At 44.3% G+C, this 20358-nt stretch overlaps 1 protein-coding gene across 1 annotated transcript in view; it reads right to left on the bottom strand.

Annotated features, from left to right (window-relative positions):
* LOC127652297 (protein shisa-9B-like) overlaps positions 1-19151 on the bottom strand; it is a 48348-nt gene extending 29197 nt beyond the window's left edge. The window contains exon 1 of the mRNA XM_052138436.1: positions 18953-19151. Coding sequence (XP_051994396.1) covers positions 18953-19151 — 199 coding nt within the window. The remainder of the gene's footprint in view (positions 1-18952) is intronic.
* Positions 19152-20358: the final 1207 nt, after the last annotated feature.

Here is a 20358-nt window from a genome sequence, read left to right as displayed (position 1 = left end):
TATGTGACTGATCACAAAACTGCAAGCAGAGAACAGGGCAAGCATTAACTTATTTTGATTTCATGATCTGCAGTAACATGACTCATGACACTAAACTTCACACGTGGGCAACCATTTTAAATTTAGAAATCCTCATCTGCATCCATCTATCTATCTGAGCTGCTCCCTCCTGATCTCTGAATGTTGTGTTGTGTTGTCAGTGGCCCTTTGGTTCAGGCTAAATATGCCTCACATGAGCTCTACAGAAGATGCTGTATGCAACGTCCAGGGTTGGTGTAATGTATTCCACTACAGATTACAGAATACATAATGTAATTTTTAACGTATTCCGTTAGATTACTCAAGGTCAGTAACATATCCTAAATACTTTGGATTACTTCTTCAGCACTGGGAGATTTTTTCACTTGTTTTGAGTATAAAAACTCTGCCAGTACAGTAACATATTAAAAATACATTCTCTGAAAAAACAAAATATCTTGTGCAGTGTTGCTTCTAAAACAAGATCAATCAAATGTTTTTTGTTTTAAGGATTTTTAGATATTTTTACAGGAAAACAATACAAAAATGTTCATCAAGAATATGATTTTTGCCCTAATATCAAAGGTCTACTAGAAAAAAATAAATTATGATGAAACGTGAATTTTCTTGATAAAAAATATGATCGTGTCTGGTAACATGTGTAGGTAAAATGGCTAGAAATAGCATTTTAGCTTAGCATAAAGCTGACAATTTACACAAGGTTTATTTATATTTCTTCTGCTTTAAACTTACTTACTTACCACTGTTCAAATGCACTTTGGATCACATAATTGAAATGTATAAATGGTTTCCATCTGAAAGGACTAAATATTAAATGAAACAAATGACAATAAAATGCAAAGTAATCTCTTCAGTAATCAAAATACATTTTGAATGTAACTGTACTATAATTACCAAAACTGTAGTGGAATTTTTTATTTTAAATACGTAATTCCATTACATGTATTCCGTTACTCCCCAACCCTGGCAGTGTCATCCAGAATCAAAACAACTGTTCATGTCTGGTTCTTTCATGAGGCATTAAATGTGGTCCATCAGACTGATAGGATAGCACTATGAATCTGCTTCAGAAGGTTGAATGCTTACCAAAATTCAATCCACTGCCCCCAGTGGCAGAAGATTAAATGATTGGCTTTTGCGAGCTTCAGTTTCCAGGTGAAATGCCCACAGAGTGGCACCAAAAGCAAGTTGTTCAACAGGAAAGAAAATATTATTAGCCATGTGCCCTAACCCCAACCCTAAAACTAACTCGCTCACAATTGTGCATTTAAACATGATTACTTCCTGGATGTCACAGGACCAGAACCCATGTCAAGGAATTTGCTTGTGCAACACGCTATTAGTAGAGCAAGAGCAAGGGTTCTCAAGGAGGGGCGGTAAAGAATGCCAGGGCAAATTAGTAGAGAGGGGGGTGTTAGGATACAAATGGGGGACGTTTATCACTCATAATAATCGAATCTATTGTCAAGTTCCACTTTGCATTAAAACATTTATCTAGACTTGGAGTATATCAGTTGGTTCTCAATGATATAGGTTGTTACGCATTTGTACCACGGTTCATCTGATTTTTAAGTCTAGCGAGGCATCTGAAGTATCTGGTTTAGCAGTGTCAAATACACAGGCAGAGGTACAACCTCCGCTAATGCACCTGTATTGCTCTGTAGATGGATATGGCTCAATGGACAGTGCAGCACGAGCACAAAGCTCTTAACCTCGCAGCTCTGCAAGAATCAGTGAGAAACACAGTGCGAGACACTGAAACCATTTGAATTCAGCACAGAATTCTACATCACAACCCTTGAATTGACTATAGTAACTCTAACTGTACTTTAGGCAGAAATAGATTGATAATAAATATTATCATATCACTACTTCAGCTCTATTAAATTTGTCATAGGCTACATTAGGGGTAATATAATACATTTTTGTTACAACTTTGTATTTATTGTTTTAACTTGTGTTTAGAGTAGGTCTATTGTTTAGAATTACAAAAATGTAATAGTTTATTTTATAGAAATCATGGTACATCTAACTGTCACGATCCTTTGTTGTCTGCCCCGTGTTTCACTAGTCTACTGTCATAAAACTACACTTCCCATAATTCCCGGCACTCATCACTGGCAGTACTCAGTCATTGTTCTCACCTGTTTGTCGTTTAGTCCTCATTACCCCTGTGTACTTAAGCCCCGTTGTTTGTTCAGTCCTTGTCGATCGTTGAATGTGGATGTCTGGATGTAGATGTGTTGATGTGTTTGCCCAGTTTGTCAATGTTACCTTTGCCCACCATGGATGTTTCTCCAGCCCGTGTACTCTTGGTTGTGTTTCGTGTTTTGGTTTCGTTTTTCCCATCGTGGACGTTTCATTTGTTCCAGTCTTGTTTGTTTTCACCTTTAATAAAAACCGCACTTAGACCCCTCGTCTGCCTCCTCCTGCTTTCGTAACAGAACGATCCTTCCACGGCTCCATCTCCTGAGCCTCCCTCAGCTCCGCCTCCGGAGCCTTCTACGACGTCGCCTCCTGAGCCTTCTATGGCTCCGCTTCCCTAACACTAACCGTGGTAGTGAAGAAGATCATGCTTCCATGTACTTACTATGGTCTTGTTACAAATACCATTGTTAAAACTATAAAAAATAAATAATTAATGAATAAATACAAATGTTCAAAATACACTATTTTTTTAAGATGAAATAGAAATGTGTAAATGTCACAGTCCTGTCACTCTGTCAGTCTGGGTTTTTGTCTGACAGGAATGTGGCATCATTGGCCCATGTCTGTCTTTGTGTGAGCGCACAGTTTCGGTTGTATTCCCTGCCGAGCACTCTTCAGTCTGTCTTATTTCATGTCTGGCACATGGTGTCTGGTTCTTGACTTCCTGTCTGGTTCGGTTTCGGTCTAGGGTCCGGACACTCATGCTCCATGTTCTGTCTGTTATTGTGGTGGGTGCATTGTGCTTATGTCATCTTGGCAGTGTGCACTCGCATCAATATTTTATGTCTGTCTTATATTGCGCTGCACACCTGGGTCGCGCACTGTCTTCACGTTGTGCTTAGGTTCGGTCACTTTGGACTGAGATTTTGGGTTTGTGTGTGGCCGAACTCTCGTAAACAGATTCGTTTAATGTGAGAATGCGTGGCATCGCTTTGTTTGGCATTGCAATACATTCTCTTGTCTTGTCGGTTGGCATGAGGGTAAATTGCCATATTGTCTTGACGATGTGCGCTCATGCCATTCGGGTGTTTTGTTGTCTTGTGAGAGCATGTGGCTTTGTTTCGTTTCTATATCACCATGTGTCTCTCTGTCTTACATCATACACCACATCCTTGTTTGCTTATTATTAGTTAATTTGCCTCACTTGTCCACTGTTAACCTGTTTTATTTATCTCCCTATTTTAGCCTCCTTGTGTGTGCTGTCCAGTGCCAGTTCGTCTTGTGTGTATTCCAGTCGGTCCTGTTGATCATGTTAATCGGTCTTGTTTCCTGTCTCATGTCGTCCTGTTAATCATACATCCCTACCTGGTCTGTTCGGTCCTGTATCCTGTGCCCTGTTTTCCCTACCCCAACCTGGATACCCTTTTTTCCTCTTTGGGGTAGTTTAAGTTTATTTGTTTCCCCCGTTTGAGGGAGTTTAGTTTTTACTTTATTTTGTATTTATTTTGCCCCTGAGCACTCCTTCCTGTCCAGAGGCTGTCATCCAGTTTGTCTTTCTTGTGTATCGAATAACAAATTCTGTTATACACAGATAGTGCTAGGGAATGTAATGGCAGAAGAGGTTTTAAATGTTCACTAGATGAATAGCCTGAGGGAAAAACTGTTCTTGTGCCTGACGGTTCTGGTGCTCTGTGCTCTGTAGCGCCAGCCAGAAGGCAACGGTTCAAAAAGATAGTGGGCTGAGTGAGTGGGGTCCATATTTTTCTTTTTTGGATTTTTACAGCCCTTTTCCTCACTCTGGAAGTGTACAGTTCTTGAAGGGAAGGCAGGGGACAACCAATAAACTGTCCAAACTGTCCTTTTTAGTCTTCTGATGTCCAATTTCATAGCTGAACGAAACCAGACAGTTATTGAAATGCATAGGACAGACTCAATGACTGCTGAGTAGAACTGTATCAGCAGCGCCTGTAGCATGCTGAACTTCCTCAACTGGCCATGCTGTCACAACCTGGAGAGGAATAGTCCTAACTTTTTAGCTCACACAATAAATTAAGTTACGTGTATGTGTGTGAGTGTGAGTGTGATGAGCTTTGGCCCACCATGTTCCCTTGGCCGATTAACAGAAGGGTTAATATTACCTTACGTCAGATACAAAATATACCAATATATTTGCCAATGGAAAGTCAACACTTTCTGTTTTATATTTATGCAAATTTGAGTAAATATTGCATATAATAAGTGTTTGTTACACTTTTGTATTTTTGTCCACATCTGATTTGCAGTTATTAAACTGTATTATGTTTATCTGCATATAAAGTATATTGGCCATCCTGCTCTCTAGATATCGGCATCGGCCATTGAGGGTCGCATGAGCCTCCACATGCAGAGTCTCTGCAGTGTCATGCACAACGAGCCAATTGATAAGACGCACTGATTGACGGTCTCAGAAGTGGAGGCTTTTTAAAAGAACGGCTAAAATAAGGTGCCCTGCATTATACTTTACAAGCTGATAGGGTCCAAACCTTAACCTCAGCAGGCCTGATCACACCAAGAGGAAAGAAAAAAATATAACAATGTCTTTTTCACATAAAAAAACAAAACAAAAAACCTTAACAAAAGCCAAATTCCAATAAAACAAAAAAGCACTCCAATTCATCTCAATGGCACCTCCATGGTGTCATTTTTGCCCATGGGCAAACATTTTCAGGAACTTTGTTTTGTTTTTTCAATCACCTTAGCCATAAATGCCATTATTGTATGCCATCTGCCAGAGTCTGCTAAACACTAGCCTCTTTCATGCATGGAACCCATTAAATTGCAGTAAAATTGTTGGATTGCCTTTACTGGTAAAAGTACCACATCTGCTATCCACATTTGCAACAGTTTTAAATCTTTTTTTTCCATTTTGCTACCATTCACACATTAGCACCAAAATGTCATTAAACTCTGAGATGTAAGTACTTATTTTATCTGGCGAAAGAGAAGCGCTTTAAGGAAGGATTACACAACAACACTTCTAAAATCTGGACAGAATCTAAAAACACTCAGTATCACACACAGACTATGTTAATAGCTACAGACAAAAACTATGCAACACACACTATTTGACTGAGGATCCCTCAGGCTGTCAATTACGAATACTCGCACGAGTTCTAGAACCCGCATGATTATAAACAAACATGGATGTACGGGAAAACTGCCGTTGTTGTTCTATGTTCAATACTGTTGACTCATTCAATATTCACAAACTGTTCTACGATAACAGTCAAAGCAATAACATTTACATACTTTTGTGACAAAAGCCCACATAAGATCAGAGAAAATCAGAGTTAATGTGATATCACGAAGGAGAAGGTTAGGTAAGTAGGTATATGTTAATGCTGTTCATTTTTACGCTGTTAATGCATTTACTTAATTTGGCATGTTTCATTCCATTCAGTTTGATTCCTAAAGACTGGATGGAGTAGCCAGGCTGATCAGCCTGCCAGGCATAAAGTTGGGAATAGCTCAAGAATCACCACTTGCCGGGTTCAAACCTGCAATCAGTTGTACTGCAGGCCTGCTCTCTATGAAGTAATAGGGTCTGTGGCGGTACTGGCTTACTTGGTAGTCGAGGTCCGACGTGGTGCCCCCTTAACTTCCCCACTGCTTGTGCTATTACACATAATTCCTCATTTCAAATGTAACCCTCCCCTCATAGTTTTCACTGATGCAAAATCATCAATGACTTTGTCAAATCTGCCCAGCAATCACATGGTTGATACTTATTTTCTCAAGACAACTGAGTCGATCCTTTGTCATGGTGTACCTATATTGTTGATTATGGCTTGTATATCTTATGTTTGTTCAGAATGTAGGAATTTTACATGTAATGTAAGCCTTTTACGCTGAGTAGCCTGTCAGGAACAACCCGGGGCACCTTTCTCCCATTGCGATCTTGCAAGCTCTGTGCAGGGGGGATCGATCAGGTACCCTGTCGTGCTACCCCAGGCGCCTGCCTATATCGCCTATGCCAGGATCCACTACTGAACAAACAGGATTAATAATAGTGTCTTGGTAAATATCAAGAGGATATTCACTGGGCAAGTCTTCTGCAATTTTTTATTAGCAAACTTGACTTATGGCAATTTTTAGCATACATGTCAAATCTTCTGGCACTCCTTGAACCTGTGATATGTCAATTTATTTGCAAGACTGTACATTTGATATTTACATGGGAATGCTGGCCATTTATTGTAAACAATCAGTATATCTCAAATAATAATTATGAAAGATCGCAATTTACTGAGGGGTTTTCACCAGGATTTCTATTGAATTCTGTCTGTACCAAATCATTAGTATGGTAGTGCATCATGTGGTTATTATCCATAAATATTCAACACAACTTCCTCAGCCTCAAATTCAGTAAATATTAATGGACAGAGATAAACACAAGCATTGCCCAATTATTCCCATAGTTATTACTCAGTATTAATGTGTGCTTCTATGCTGCAAATGGCTTCACAATGTACACACTCTTGAGAGACTGAAAGACCAGAAATGGAAAAATTAGTAACCGCAGAAGCTATGTTATTTGATTTTCTGTGTGCCACATCACAATCACAGTGACCAGAAAGTTTTGGTAACATCTCAGATTTTAATGGATTTAAACGGATTGGTGCTGATGTGTGAATGGTAGCTTAATGGAAAAAAAGATGTAAGTTGTTGCATGTGTGAATAGCAGATTGGGTACTTTTACCAGTAAAGGTAATCCAACTATTTTACTGCAATTTAATGGGTTTCCTGTTTGAAAGTGGCTAGTGTTTAGCAGACAGTGGCAGAAGGAATAAAATAATGGCATTTGGCAATTGAAAAAAGTTCCGGAAAAGTATTGCCAATGGGCAAAAATGACACAATGGAGGTGCCATTGAGATGAATTGGAGTGCTTTTTTGCTTTATTGAAATTTGGCTTTTGTTAATATATTTTTTTAAATTAATTTTGTTTTATGTGAAAAAGCCATCGTCAGCTTTTTTTGACCCCTTCTGTTCCCCGATAACATGGTCGGGCATTCCGTCCACCAGGGGCCGGAGGACTGCACCCAATCCGCCCGATGAGGCATGCCTGTCATCCATTAGAGGGTGGAGGAGTGGCCGAGGACCAAGCTACGGTTTATCGGGAGAACTGGCGAGTTCGTTTTTTTATTTTTCTCTCTCTCCTCCTCTCTCCCACTGCCGCTTTGCATTGGCCTTTCCCTCTCTTTTAAGTTTGACTGTGTTTTTTTTTTTTTCGGTACTTCACTGTTCCTGTGTTTTTAATTATTAATGTTGTTTCCCTCCAACTGTCCCCTCCCCCTGGTGCTACACACCAGGCCCCTAATCAGGCTAATCAAGCCTCCGAGAAGGATAAAGTCTGAACGGAAACGGCAGTGCGACAGAAAGATTTACGGGCAGCTGCCCGACACCTGTGTGTGTGTGTGGGTGTTTGTCTAGTTTATTATTAAACTATTGTCAAGCTGGTTCTTGCATCCTCCATTCCCTTTCATCCCTTTACAAACATAATTTTTCAAACAAAAGTTTAACAAACACTTATTTTATGCAATATTTAGTCAAATTTCATACATTTAAAACAGAAAGTGTTGACATTCCATTGACAAAGCTATAGGTAGGTATTGGAACATGGTTATCAGTCGATGCTGATAATCAAAAAATTGCCAAATATCGGCCAATTAATCTGCCTGGCCGATATAACGGTCTATCCTTAAAACCACCTGCCTAATATTGTGTAGGTCCCCCTTGTGCCTCCAAAACAGCGCCAACTCGCATCTCAGAATATCATTCTGAGATGTTTTACATCTCACCACAATTGTACAGAGTGGTTATCTGAGTTACCATAGACTTTGTCAGTTCCAACCAGTCTGGCCATTCTCTGTTGACCTCTCTCATCAACAAGGCATTTCCGTCCACAAAATTGCCGCTCACTGGATGTTTTTTGTTTCTAGCACAATTCTAAAAAAAGATTCGAGACTGTTGTGTGTGAAAATCCCTGGAGATCAGCAGTTACAGAAATACTCAAACCAGCCCATCCAGCACCAACAATCATGCCACGGTACAAATCACTGAGATCATATTTTTCTCCATTCTAATGGTTGATGTTAACATTAAGTGAAGCTCTTGACACATATCTGAATGATTTTATGCACTATACTGCTGCCATGCAATTGCCGTATTTGATTATCGTATGGATGATTGTTGGTGCCAGACAGGCTGGTTTGAGTATTTCTGTAACTGCTGATTTGGGATTTTTACACACAACAGTCTCTAGAATTTACTCAGAATGGTTCCAAAAACAAAAACTGGACAAAGTCTACAGTAACTTAGATAACCGCTCTGTACAATTGTGGTGAGAAGAATAGAATGCTATTCTGAGATGCGGGTAGCTACAGTTTTGGTGGCACGAAGGGGACCTACGCAATTTTAGGCAGGTGGTTTTAATGTTGTGGATGTTAGTATTTAATTAGGGGTGTAAATAGTATCTGCCACTATTTACAGTTAGTGCAAACATGCTTTTGGTTAGCATCTATAGCAAACAATTTGGTCTAAGAAAATTTGCAGATTACTGAGGTCTTAGAAATCTGAGAATCAGGAGACTCCCCATTTCATATCATTGCTGTCTAGGAGAAATAAATGAGATATTAAGCAGATCTCGTTTGTGAATTTTCTTTTCCAAAAGAAATCTCAAAATCAGCATACATTAATAAACTCCCCAAAGCATATTTGGACAACTTATCTGCATTCCCTCCCACTAACCAAAAATAGAAATAACCTTATTTTTAAACAGTCATGAAACTTTTGAAGATAATGCCTTCAAGACTAAATTCTAAACACTAAAGAATGTAGACCAAAAAAGAACAAAAAAAGTGGAGTGGACCCATTTCTCATAGCAATGCCATAAAATCCATATTGGACTGACCCACTTCAGGAGTGTACATCACCACTGGGCTTACATTTTGACTGGGTGGAGGTGTTCTGCCAGTCAGTCAATGACATGCTTGTTAAATGAGAGGAAACACTGCTCCCTGTTTGACCACCAGCAGTAAAAAGAGGCCACACTACAGTAAGTGCTCCTGTTGCCATGGGAGGCTTTTGCCACAGAGACATGACAAGACCAGGAAGTAGCATTTGTGTGCCACGCTGGCACCTGTCAGCCATCCATTACACAGAAGTGCCAAAATATGGTTCTGCCAGGGGACAGCACGTTGACACTGTTACACCTAGTGAAATGCTTAAATAAAAGCACACCCAGACCAATAGCCAAAGAGTATTTGGGTGGAGATTTATTTTATATACAAAAATAAATATGTTTTAAATCAACTAGACAGTTGGTTTACTGAATAACTAGTAGACTAATTGGTCTTCAAAGAAAATTTCAGCCCAGAATGAAAATTACATGGTCATTTAGACAGAATTTTAGCCTCAGTCAACATTCACTATCATTGTGTGGAAAAAGTTTAAATAACAATAAATTATGTATAACATTTTCTATTGACCATGGGTGAAATATCTCTATCTGAGGCCCCTTACAAGTTTGCTTTGGCTCTCTCCCAAACTCTCTAACAGCTAAAGCACAATACACTGGTAGCATGCTAATTAAAGCGCCTGACTATTAACTTTACAAAGATAAAAAATCTAGATAAACTATATATTTGCCCTCACAGACCCATTCCTCAGTTTGAGACTTGTGGGTTTTTGTTTTGGATAGCTTCATAGCTTTTTCAAATTATATTAATTAAAATGTTATTCTTTAAGATGCTATTTGTACTGACAATGCTACCTTGGTTACAGACAAAGTGTTTATTGATTTAGACTTTGAATGTCCTTCTGTCAGCCTAACCATACTGTTCGAATATATTTTTATGCTGTTTATGATGGCTCTGCACTTGCATAACAACAGCAGCTCTTGTAGGGTGCCATTATGCTACCAGAATACAGAAGTACAGAAAAAATTATAACGTTACTGACCAATATCCCACATTGTAAGACTTTGCAAAAATTAGACCAAACTACTGTTCAATAGGAGATTATAGATGCAATCTAATAGATTTTTACCCTTTGAAATGAGGAACAGTAAAAATCACAGACATGAAAACAGATGAATTCAGCCTACATGATTATTCCACCTTGGCACGCAATATTGCGTGTATAGTATTATTGAGCTATAATGCCTCTGCTACAGGAAATGATTGGGTGTTATTGATTTATCTGCCCTACACTCAACATCTCGTCTTCCCTGAAGATGAAAACCAAACTGCAGCATACAGATAAAATTATTACTAGAAAAATATTTCATAAGCATTGTTTTTAAAGGAATAGTTCACCCAAAATTTTAAATACTGTCATCCTTTGCTCACTATCATGTTGTTCCAACCCCATATGCCTTTGTATTTTACATGGAATACAAACTGTAATTTTTTAAATCATCCTGACTGCTTTTTTCCATCTCATGGAAGTCGAAGGGGAATAGGTCTGCCAAGCTCCAAAATGACAAAAAAACACCATAAAGTATTATAAAATATTCCAAGTCTTCTGAAGACAAAAATAGCTTTATGTGATCGACCCTTCTAGTTCGCTCTCTCTCCACGTTGTGTCGGAGAAGCTGACACTAGGGGTCTCTCTTGAGCGCCGATATTCACTCTGACCTATTGAAAAGGGCCAATGAGAGTTGGCAGTCAGTATTTGCATACCCCGCCCCCGCATACAGGTATTTAAGCGGGGCAAATACGGAAGTTTAGTCAGAAAATTTCTTCGGAGCCGATGGTCTGTCTGCAGTTTGCTGCGAGTTACACGCCATTAAAACGTTCCTGTTTCCTCTGACGATCTGCATGCTGTTGGATCTTGATGGCGCACAACAGCGGCTTTCTCTTCTCATTGCACGGCGTGGAGGTCGATAGGGCAGTTGCGTACCATCTATGCCTCGGTAGCCCTACCTCCTGGCGTGGCCGCCCCGTACTCCCATCCAAGCCCTGTAGGACAACATCCTCGCTCAACGCGAAGGCCTACAGTGCGGCTGGACGCGCTGCCTACGCCCTGCATGCGATGGCCCTCCTGCAAGTCCACCAGGCCAAAGCACTCAGAAACATGCATGGGGGTGGACCTGATCCTGATGTGCTGCAGGAAATGCGCTCAGCGACCGACCTCGCCCTGAGAGCGACGAAGGCCACAGCGCAGGCACTCGGACAGGCGATGGCCACCCTAGTGGTCCAGGAACGCCATCTCTGGCTCAACCTGGTCGAGATGCGTGAGGCCGACAAGAACCGCTTCCTAGACGCACCTGTCTCCCAGATTGGCCTTTTCGGCGACACCGTCGAGGACTTCGCCCAACAGTTCTCCACAGTGAAGAAGCAGACGGAGGCCATCTCTCACATCATGCCCCGCCGCACACCTGCCGCTACGGGCCCTGCCCCGTCTGCTCGCCGAGGGCGTCGAGTAGGCAGGCGGAAGGCAATCCCGCCTTCCGCCTGCCTAGGACTGCCCCCCGGCCGGCCGGTTCAGACGAGTCCAGAGGACGCCAGCAGACCTCCTCCTCAGTCACGAACCCGCCCCCTGCCGGGTGCGCGGAGCAAGGTAAGTGCTTTGAGTCTATTCTCAGCACCCCAGCCTCAGGCTGCATCGAAGCTGCCCGATGCTGCATTATCTGTTCCGCCCGCTGCGAGGCCCCGCCGGGTACGTCCAAAATACTCGTCCCTTTGGTGTCCCTAGTGCAGAGCTGGGAAGCGTGGTTTTCGCTTCCCAACGCATCATGCAGGCTGCACCGGACCATTCGACTCGGTTACGCAATTCAGTTTGCCCGGCTCCCGCCCCCCTTCAGGGGCGTCCGCTTTTCCGCAGTACACGGCGAGCATGCCAGTTCCCTGCGCACGGAAATCGCAACCTTCTTAGCCAAGGGCAGGGTAGAGCCCATCCCTCCAACCGAAATGAGGAAGGGTTTCTACAGCCCTTACTTCATTGTACCCAAGAAAGGCGGTGGCTTACGACCAATCCTGGACCTGCGGGTTTTCAATCGGGTCTTGTTAAAACTCCCGTTCAAAATGCTCACGCAGACAAATATTCTGGCTGGCGTTCAGCATCTAGATTGGTTCGAAGCGGTAGACCTGAAGGACGCGTACTTCCACGTCTCAATTCTGCCACGACACCGACCCTTCTTACGGTTTGCTTTCGACGGCCAGTCGTTTCAGTACAAAGTCCTCCCCTTCGGCCTGTCTCTGTCCCCTCGCGCCTTCACGAAGGTCGCAGAGGCGGCTCTTGCCCCGCTACGAGTAGCCGGCATCCACATTCTCAACTACCTCGACGACTGGCTTATCCTAGCACACTCTCGAGAGTTACTATGCACACACAGAGACCAGGTGCTCCGGCACCTCAGCCGCTTGGGGCTTCAGGTCAACTGGGAAAAGAGCAAGCTCACTCCGGTTCAGAGCATCTCTTTTCTCTGGTTGGAGTTAGACTCAGTCTCAATGACAGCACGTCTCACGAGCGAGCGTGCTCAGTCGGTGCTGGATTGCCTCGCTTCCTTCATGCCAGGCACAGTGGTCCCTCTAAAACTTTTCCAGAGGCTCCTGGGGCATATGGCATCCTCCGAGGCGGTCGCGCCGCTGGGGTTGATGCATATGAGACCACACCAGCACTGGCTCCAGACTCGAGTCCCGAGACAAGCATGGCACCACGGCACGCATCGGGTAAGGATCACCCCCGCCTGCCTCAAAACACTCCAACCCTGGACAGACCTCTGCTTTTTACGCGCAGGAGTGCACCAGCAGCAGGTGTCCCGACGCGTTCTGGTCACAACCGACGCCTCCCGGTCCGGGTGGGGTGCCGTGTGCAGCGGGCACGCAGCAGCGGGCCGTTGGAAAGGGGCCCCGCTGCGTTGGCACATCAACTGCCTGGAGTTGCTGACCGTCCTTCTCGCTCTCAGGAAGTTCCTCCCCTTTGTTCGGGACAAACACATCCTCGTGAGATCGGACAGCACCACGGTGGTGGTGTACATAAATCGCCAAGGCGGCGTACGCTCCCGCCACATGTCACAACTCGCCCGCCGTCTCCTCCTATGGAGCCAGCAGCGACTCAGGTCGCTGCGTGCCACTCACATCCCCGGCAAGCTCAACATCGTAGCGGACGCGCTATCACGACAACGCCTGCCCGGCGGGGAGTGGAGGCTTCACTCCCAGTTGGTCCAGCTGATTTGGGAACGGTTTGGCAAGGCCCAGGTAGACCTGTTTGCTTCCCAGGAAACCTCCCACTGCCCGCTCTGGTACGCCCTAACAGAGGCTCCCCTTGGGACAGATGCGCTGGCACACAGCTGGCCCTCGGGGCTGCGCAAGTACGCATTTCCCCAGTGAGCCTTCTTGCACCGGTGCTGTGCAAGGTCAGGGAGGACGAGGAGCGAGTCACGTTAGTGGCCCCCTACTGGCCCACTCGGACTTGGTTCTCGGAACTCAGACTTCTCGCGACAGCTCCTCCCTGGCGAATTCCCCTGAGAAAGGACCTCCTCTCTCAGGGACGGGGCACGCTCTGGCACCCGCACCCAGACCTCTGGAACCTCCACGTCTGGTCCCTGGACGGGATGCAGAAGAGCTAGCCGGCTTACCGGCAACCGTTGTGAATACAATTAACCAAGCCAGAGCCCCCTCTACCAGGCACCTTTACGCCCTAAAGTGGCGCTTGTTCGCAGATTGGTGTTCTTCCCAAACTGAAGACACGCAGAGATGCGCGATTAGGTCAGTGCTCCTGTTCCTACAGGAGAGGCTGGACAGGAGGCTGTCCCCGTCCACCCTCAAGGTGTATGTTGCCGCCATTGCCGCCCACCACGATCCTGTAGACGGCAAGTCTTTGGGTAAGCACGACCTGATCCTCAGGTTCCTGAGAGGCGCCCGGAGGTTGAATCCCTCCCAGCCAGGCCTAGTTCCCTCCTGGGATCTCTCTGTAGTCTTGGCAGGACTCCAGAGACCCCCCTTTGAGCCACTTGAATCAATTGGACTCAGGGCCCTCTCTCTTAAGACGGCCCTGCTGATCGCGCTCGCCTCTATCAAGAGGGTCGTTGACCTGCAAGCATTCTCTGTCAGCGACACTTGCCTGGAGTTCGGTCCGGCAGATACGTCTGTGATACTAAGACCGCGACCAGGCTATGTGCCCAAGGTTCCTACCACACCATTCCGAGATCAGGTAGTGAACCTGCAAGCGCTGCCCCGGGAGGAGGCAGACCCAGCCCTTTCGTTGCTATGTCCAGTGCGCGCCCTGCGCATTTACCTGGACCGCACACAGAGCACCAGACGCTCTGAGCAGCTCTTTGTCTGCTTTGGGGGACGGCAGAAAGGGAATGCCGTCTCCAAACAGAGGCTCGCCACTGGGTTGTTGACGCCATCACACTGGCTTATCACACCCAGGCCGTGCCCCTACCCTTGCGGGTCCGAGCTCACTCAACAAGGGGTGTTGCGTCCTCGTGGGCACTGGCCAAGGGCACCTCCCTAGCAGACATCTGTAGAGCCGCGGGTTGGGCAACACCCAACACCTTTGCGAGGTTTTACAACCTCCGCGTTGAGTCAGTTGCGTCTCGTGTTTTGTCAGGTCCGAGCCCGTAGAACTCGGTAACACGTAGACTGACCGGCCGTGTGGATCGCTTGCGCCCAGCGCCCTTTTCCTGACGTCAAGGTTAAGTAGTGCGCCTTTTTTCCCAGGGCGCCCCACTCCGAGTCGGGACCCTGGTCGATTCCTCCCCAGCCCTCCGGGTCCGCGGTTCAGCGGAGGAACTCGCCGACCCAAGCCACTGTGGGTACCCTGATGGCTACCCTGTACTGGTATAGGTGCTCCGCAGGTAAGGCCTCCTGCTCGGACTCCCCCTGTGTGTATTTCCACAGTTCTGTCCCCTTACGAGCGGACCCCCGTGTCTCCCTTAGGCAGTTACAGCTGCCCCAGTCGCCGTGCTGTAGCAACTCCCCCCTTTCGAGGCTGGATCTACCACTGCACCATACTTTCCACACGAGCCCCAAGACGGCCGTGTGACGTGTCTACCACTTTTCCTCCCCAAGAAAAAGGTGTGCTCTCCGCAGGGTCTGGGTAAGACCCCCTTCCCTATATGCGTGTAAGGGCCCCGGCCGTGACTGCTCTATGCGAGAAACATAGAGAGAAAAGAGGCCCAGCCAGGCTGGCCCGTTCCCATGTTGGCAAACATCGCCTTGTTCCCCTCTCAGGGTAACTAGAAGGATCCCGATGTTCTTATGGGGCATTGGGGAAGGGTACGTGCAGCCAGGTATAGACGATGCGCGGCACTGGATGAAATCCCTGCCCGCCTCTGTATCGGCGGTTCACGTACACGGTTCAGCGCATGGCAAGATTGGAATGGGTCCCCTAGTGTCGCTTCTCCGACACAACGTGGAGAGAGCGACAGAAGGGGAACGTTTGGTTACGTATGTAACCTCCGTTCCCCGAGGGAGGGAACGACACGTTGTGTCTTTCCTCCGCCATGTCGCTGAACCGAGCCACTGTTGTGGCTGGACCATTTCCGGCTCCTCAGAAAAATCCTGAATGAACTCCCGTATTTGCGCCGCTTAAATACCAGTATGCCCGGGGGCGGGACATGCAAATACTGGCTGCCAACTCTCATTGGCCTTTTTTCATAGATCAGAGGTGGATATCGGCGCTCAAGAGAGACCCCTAGTGTCGCTTCTCCAACACTCAACTCAACTCAACTCAACTTTATTTATAGAGCACTTTCAAAACCACAAGTGGAACCAAAGTGCTGTACAGAAGGTATAAAAGTAAAAACAAAGACATAAAAACAATGCAAACATATTACATAAAAACTTACAAAGCATTGTCAAAAGCTAAAGTGAACAAGTAAGTTTTAAGCGCACTCTGAAAAGCACCCAATGAAGGACAAGTTTTTACAGACAGAGGAAGGTCATTCCAGAGCCTAGGAGCTGCAACAGAGAATGCCCGATCATCTTTACATCTTAAACATGATCGCGGAACCATGAGAAGCAATTGATCGTTAGAGCGCAGAGATCTACTTGATTGACAACGGCTGATTAAATCACTAACATACTCAGGTGCTAGGCCATGCAGAGACTTAAAAACATACAACAAAGCTTTGTATTGGATTCTGTATCGTATGGGTAACCAATGTAATTTAATTAAAACCGAGTAATGTGCTCTCTCTTCTTAGTGCCCGTTAAAAGTCTGGCAGCTGAATTCTGAACGAGCTGCAAGCGGAAGAGAGAAGCCTGACTCACACCCAGATACAATACATTACAATAATCCAAATGGGATGACACAAAGGCATGAACAACCTTCTCCATATCGTCAAAAGAAAGGATAGATTTCAATTTAGAAACTGATCTAAGATGGAAAAAACTATTCTTAACGACAGCATTGATTTGCCGGTCAAATTTAAGATCAGAGTCAAAAATGACACCAAGGTTCCTCACGCTAGACAATTTTTTCCCAGGAAACAACCCCAGGCAGTCATCATCCACACAGCCCTTATTTCCAAATAAAATCATCTCGGTCTTATCCTCATTTAATTGGAGAAAGTTATTCGCAAGCCAACACTTAACTTCGGCCAAACATGCACGAAGAGACTGAATGGCACATCTATGGCCATGTTTCAGTGGTAAGTAAATTTGAGAATCATCCGCATACAGGTGATACTGAATCCCAAATTTCTCAAAAATCGAGCCTAGAGGGAGCATATAAAGGGAAAATAAAATTGGTCCCAGTATAGAGCCCTGTGGAACCCCACACACAAGAGGGGCAACAGAAGAAAAATAATCCCCTAAACTGACTGAAAAAGTCCTATCCTTCAAATAGGAAGAGAACCATTTCAGGGCTAAGCCCTGAATACCAACCTGATTCCTAAGACGACCAATGAGAATGTTATGATCAACTGTATCAAATGCCGCTGTAAGATCTAACAAAAGCAGAACAACACGGTTTCCAGAATCAACACCTCGTAGGATATCATTAGAGACCCTCAAAAGAGCAGATTCTGTACTATGACCAGCTCGAAAACCTGACTGGAATCTATCGGCGATGTTATTCCTCATTAAAAGTCATTAAGCTGTGCATGCACAATTTTTTCCAGTATCTTCGAAATAAAAGGCAATTTTGAAATCGGATCGAAAACTACTCATGTCAAAAGGGTCTAAGCCGTTTCTTTTTAGAAGGGGCTGAATAACCGCATGCTTAAAACTAACCGAACAACACCAGATGACAAACTAGTATTCATAATAGACAGAATACTTGGGCCAATGGAATCAAGTACCTTCTTAAACAGGGAAGAAGGGAGCACATCACCAGGGGACCTGGTGGGCTTCATATGAGCAGATATATCATTAAGCTGCTGCAAAGAAACAGGCATAAAACAGGTTAATTGATTCAGTAGGGTCAACACGAGTAAAACAAACATTGAGAACAGATGAAATCTGAGATCTAATTCCATCAACTTTACCAATAAAAAGTTTAAGAACTCTTCACACATCTTAGCAGAAGGAGTGAATGGAGGAGTAGTAGTCGGATGAAGAACAGCATTTATAGTCGAGAAAAGTACTCTAGAATTATTACAGTTTCTGGAGATGATATCAGAAAAATAATTTGATCTAGCCAATTTAACAGCTCTTTGAAATTCGTTCAAATGGTTCTTCAAAATCTCATAAGAGACTTGTAATTTATCTTTGAGCCATTTGCGTTCAGCCCTCCTACACTCCTGCCTAAGAGCGCGGGTAGTACTGTTCAACCAGGGCTGTGATTTGACTTTTTTTCCCTGACTTTAACAGGAGCCACAACATCTAAAATCTCTAAACAAGAAGAATTAAACTGATCGACCAACTCTTCCAAACCCATACAGGGAGAGTGTGACTCGGTCAAGGAAAAAAAAGAAGAGACATTAAAAGCAGCTGAAAAACTACTAGCTGTGCATGGATTGAGTATGCGGGATGGAACCGAGGCAGAAGCAATATTACTCGGCGCCACAAGGAAAGTTAGAACTTAAAATTACAGTCTTATGGTCCGAAAAAACAGTATCGACAATCTTCACGCTATCAACAGAGAATCCCTTAGATAATACAAGGTCAAGCGTATGACCACGTTCATGAGTTGGACCTAAAACACATTGCAAAAAAACAAATGACTCTATTAAATTTAAAAATTCTTTGACCAGGGGCTTTGAAGGGCAGCACACATGTATATTAAAATCCCCAAAAATTAGAATATTGTCAAAAGAAGAGACAATACCAGATAAAAGTTCAGAGAACTCTTGTATAAAATCCCCATGAAAATTTGGGGGTCTATAAATCAAAACACATAACACAGATTTAAAAGAATTCAGCGTAATTAGCTGAGATTCAAAAGTGCAAAAGGATGCAGAAGGTAAAAGTCTACACCTAAACTTGTCTTTAAAAACAACTGCAAGACCCCGCCCGGCCAACAGACCTAGGGGTACTAAAAAACTGCAACCAGGAGGAGAAAGTTCAGAGAGAGAAGTCATCTCACCGGCCTTAAGCCAAGTCTCAGTGACAAATAAAAAATCAATTTCATGAGAAAGAAAAAGATCGTTCAAAATAAAGGTCTTATTTGCCAGAGATCTCGCGTTAATCAACGCCATTGTCACTGGAGTAGGAGTGGTATCAGAAGAGGATTGCAGAGAGGAATCACAAAACGCCACCGGACTCCTGTCATGTAATAGAGAGCGAAGATTCCGACGATCAACTCCTCGATCTGCAGACCGTCGCCTTACGCACACCATCTGCGAAAACTGAGGCATCAACGCCGAAGACGGGAAGACAGGCACAATGTATGAACATCTCAGGTTCACGACCACGGCCTCCGCCATCGAAGAAGCAAGTCCGATGACTGGACACTTCCCGATCTTCTTCGATCTCACAAGGACTCCAGAACGCTTCCCACGCCTCCTTCGCCGTTTCCTCCACATACACAGACATCCCGGCAGGTAACACATGTTCCTCAATGCGACTGGCACATAATGCGAGTGCAAATGCCAATCATCTCTGGGATCGCAAAATAAACAATCAGACACAGCCGATCGAATATTAAATAGTGTCATGCGATCATATACCAGAGGGGAGCAAACAGAGCGCGTGATAAAACAAACAAAAAACATTACAAATAAAAGAAACAAGGACAGACTGTGGCAAGCCGGCAAACATCCTGGCGCCATCTTCATCTTCCCGTTCCACCGAGACAGGTGATGAACACAACGTGTCGTTCCCTCCCTTGGGGAACGGAGGTTACATACGTAACCAAACGTTTTTTAGCGTGATCTGAGCTAAAGAAACACAAATTATGTTACCATTTATTTTATTTTATTTTATTTTTTATTTTACTGCTGATTTGAAATAAGTTTTTAAATGCTATCTTGACCAGCAATTTTTTTTAGATTTTTGTCATTCCCTATTCAAGTATATAGGAGCTGTACTTCTATACTGCTTGTATCCATAGAAAATAGCTTCCCCGGATAATTTCCAAGATGGCCATCGAGTGGACTGATTGGCTTAGAGTTTATGGGCAAACCCAGAAAATTAGAATGTATTAACATTTGTGGTGAGCCCTTTTGTTCATCATTTTTCATCATAATTTTTACACAACTTTGGTTGGTAAATCTCTGGCTGTCATCAAAGTATTATGTTTGCTATGTTATATTAGTTCAGAGGACATTTAAGGTACAATGCCTTTGCCCCCCTACAAACATACCCGTTCCCAGTCGGCATACTATTGAAATTACTAGGCAGGCATCAAGATAAACATGCAGAGAGTAGAAACATCAGGCTGTGCTTGAAAATCTATTTAAATCCAGTTCCTGATGATTTTACAAAGTTTCTAGTTGATTCAAGCTGGCCATTATCTGGTCCAAGCTGATCTGGATGATGCTCATTTTGGCTACCAGCCGGTCTAGCTTGTAGACCACCTTGTATCACCAATCAACCAGCAAACCAGCTACCGTGTTCCATTTTTTATTTATTTTTGACGAACTTAACCCTGCTGAAACAAAGCACCTTAAACCAGCCTAAATTGCTTTGATGTCTTAGCTGGTCTCTCAGCCTGGTCAGGCTGATCTGTTTGCTAGATTTAGAGGGATTTTGGGCACTTGTCTGCTGGGAGACCAGTTGTAGACCAGTTTGGCCAGGCTGG

Source organism: Xyrauchen texanus, chromosome 12 (assembly GCF_025860055.1).
Source record: "Xyrauchen texanus isolate HMW12.3.18 chromosome 12, RBS_HiC_50CHRs, whole genome shotgun sequence".
NCBI lineage: Eukaryota > Metazoa > Chordata > Actinopteri > Cypriniformes > Catostomidae > Xyrauchen > Xyrauchen texanus.
The sequence above is the reverse complement of the archived record's forward strand: the minus strand, read 5'-3'. Positions and strand labels throughout refer to the sequence as shown.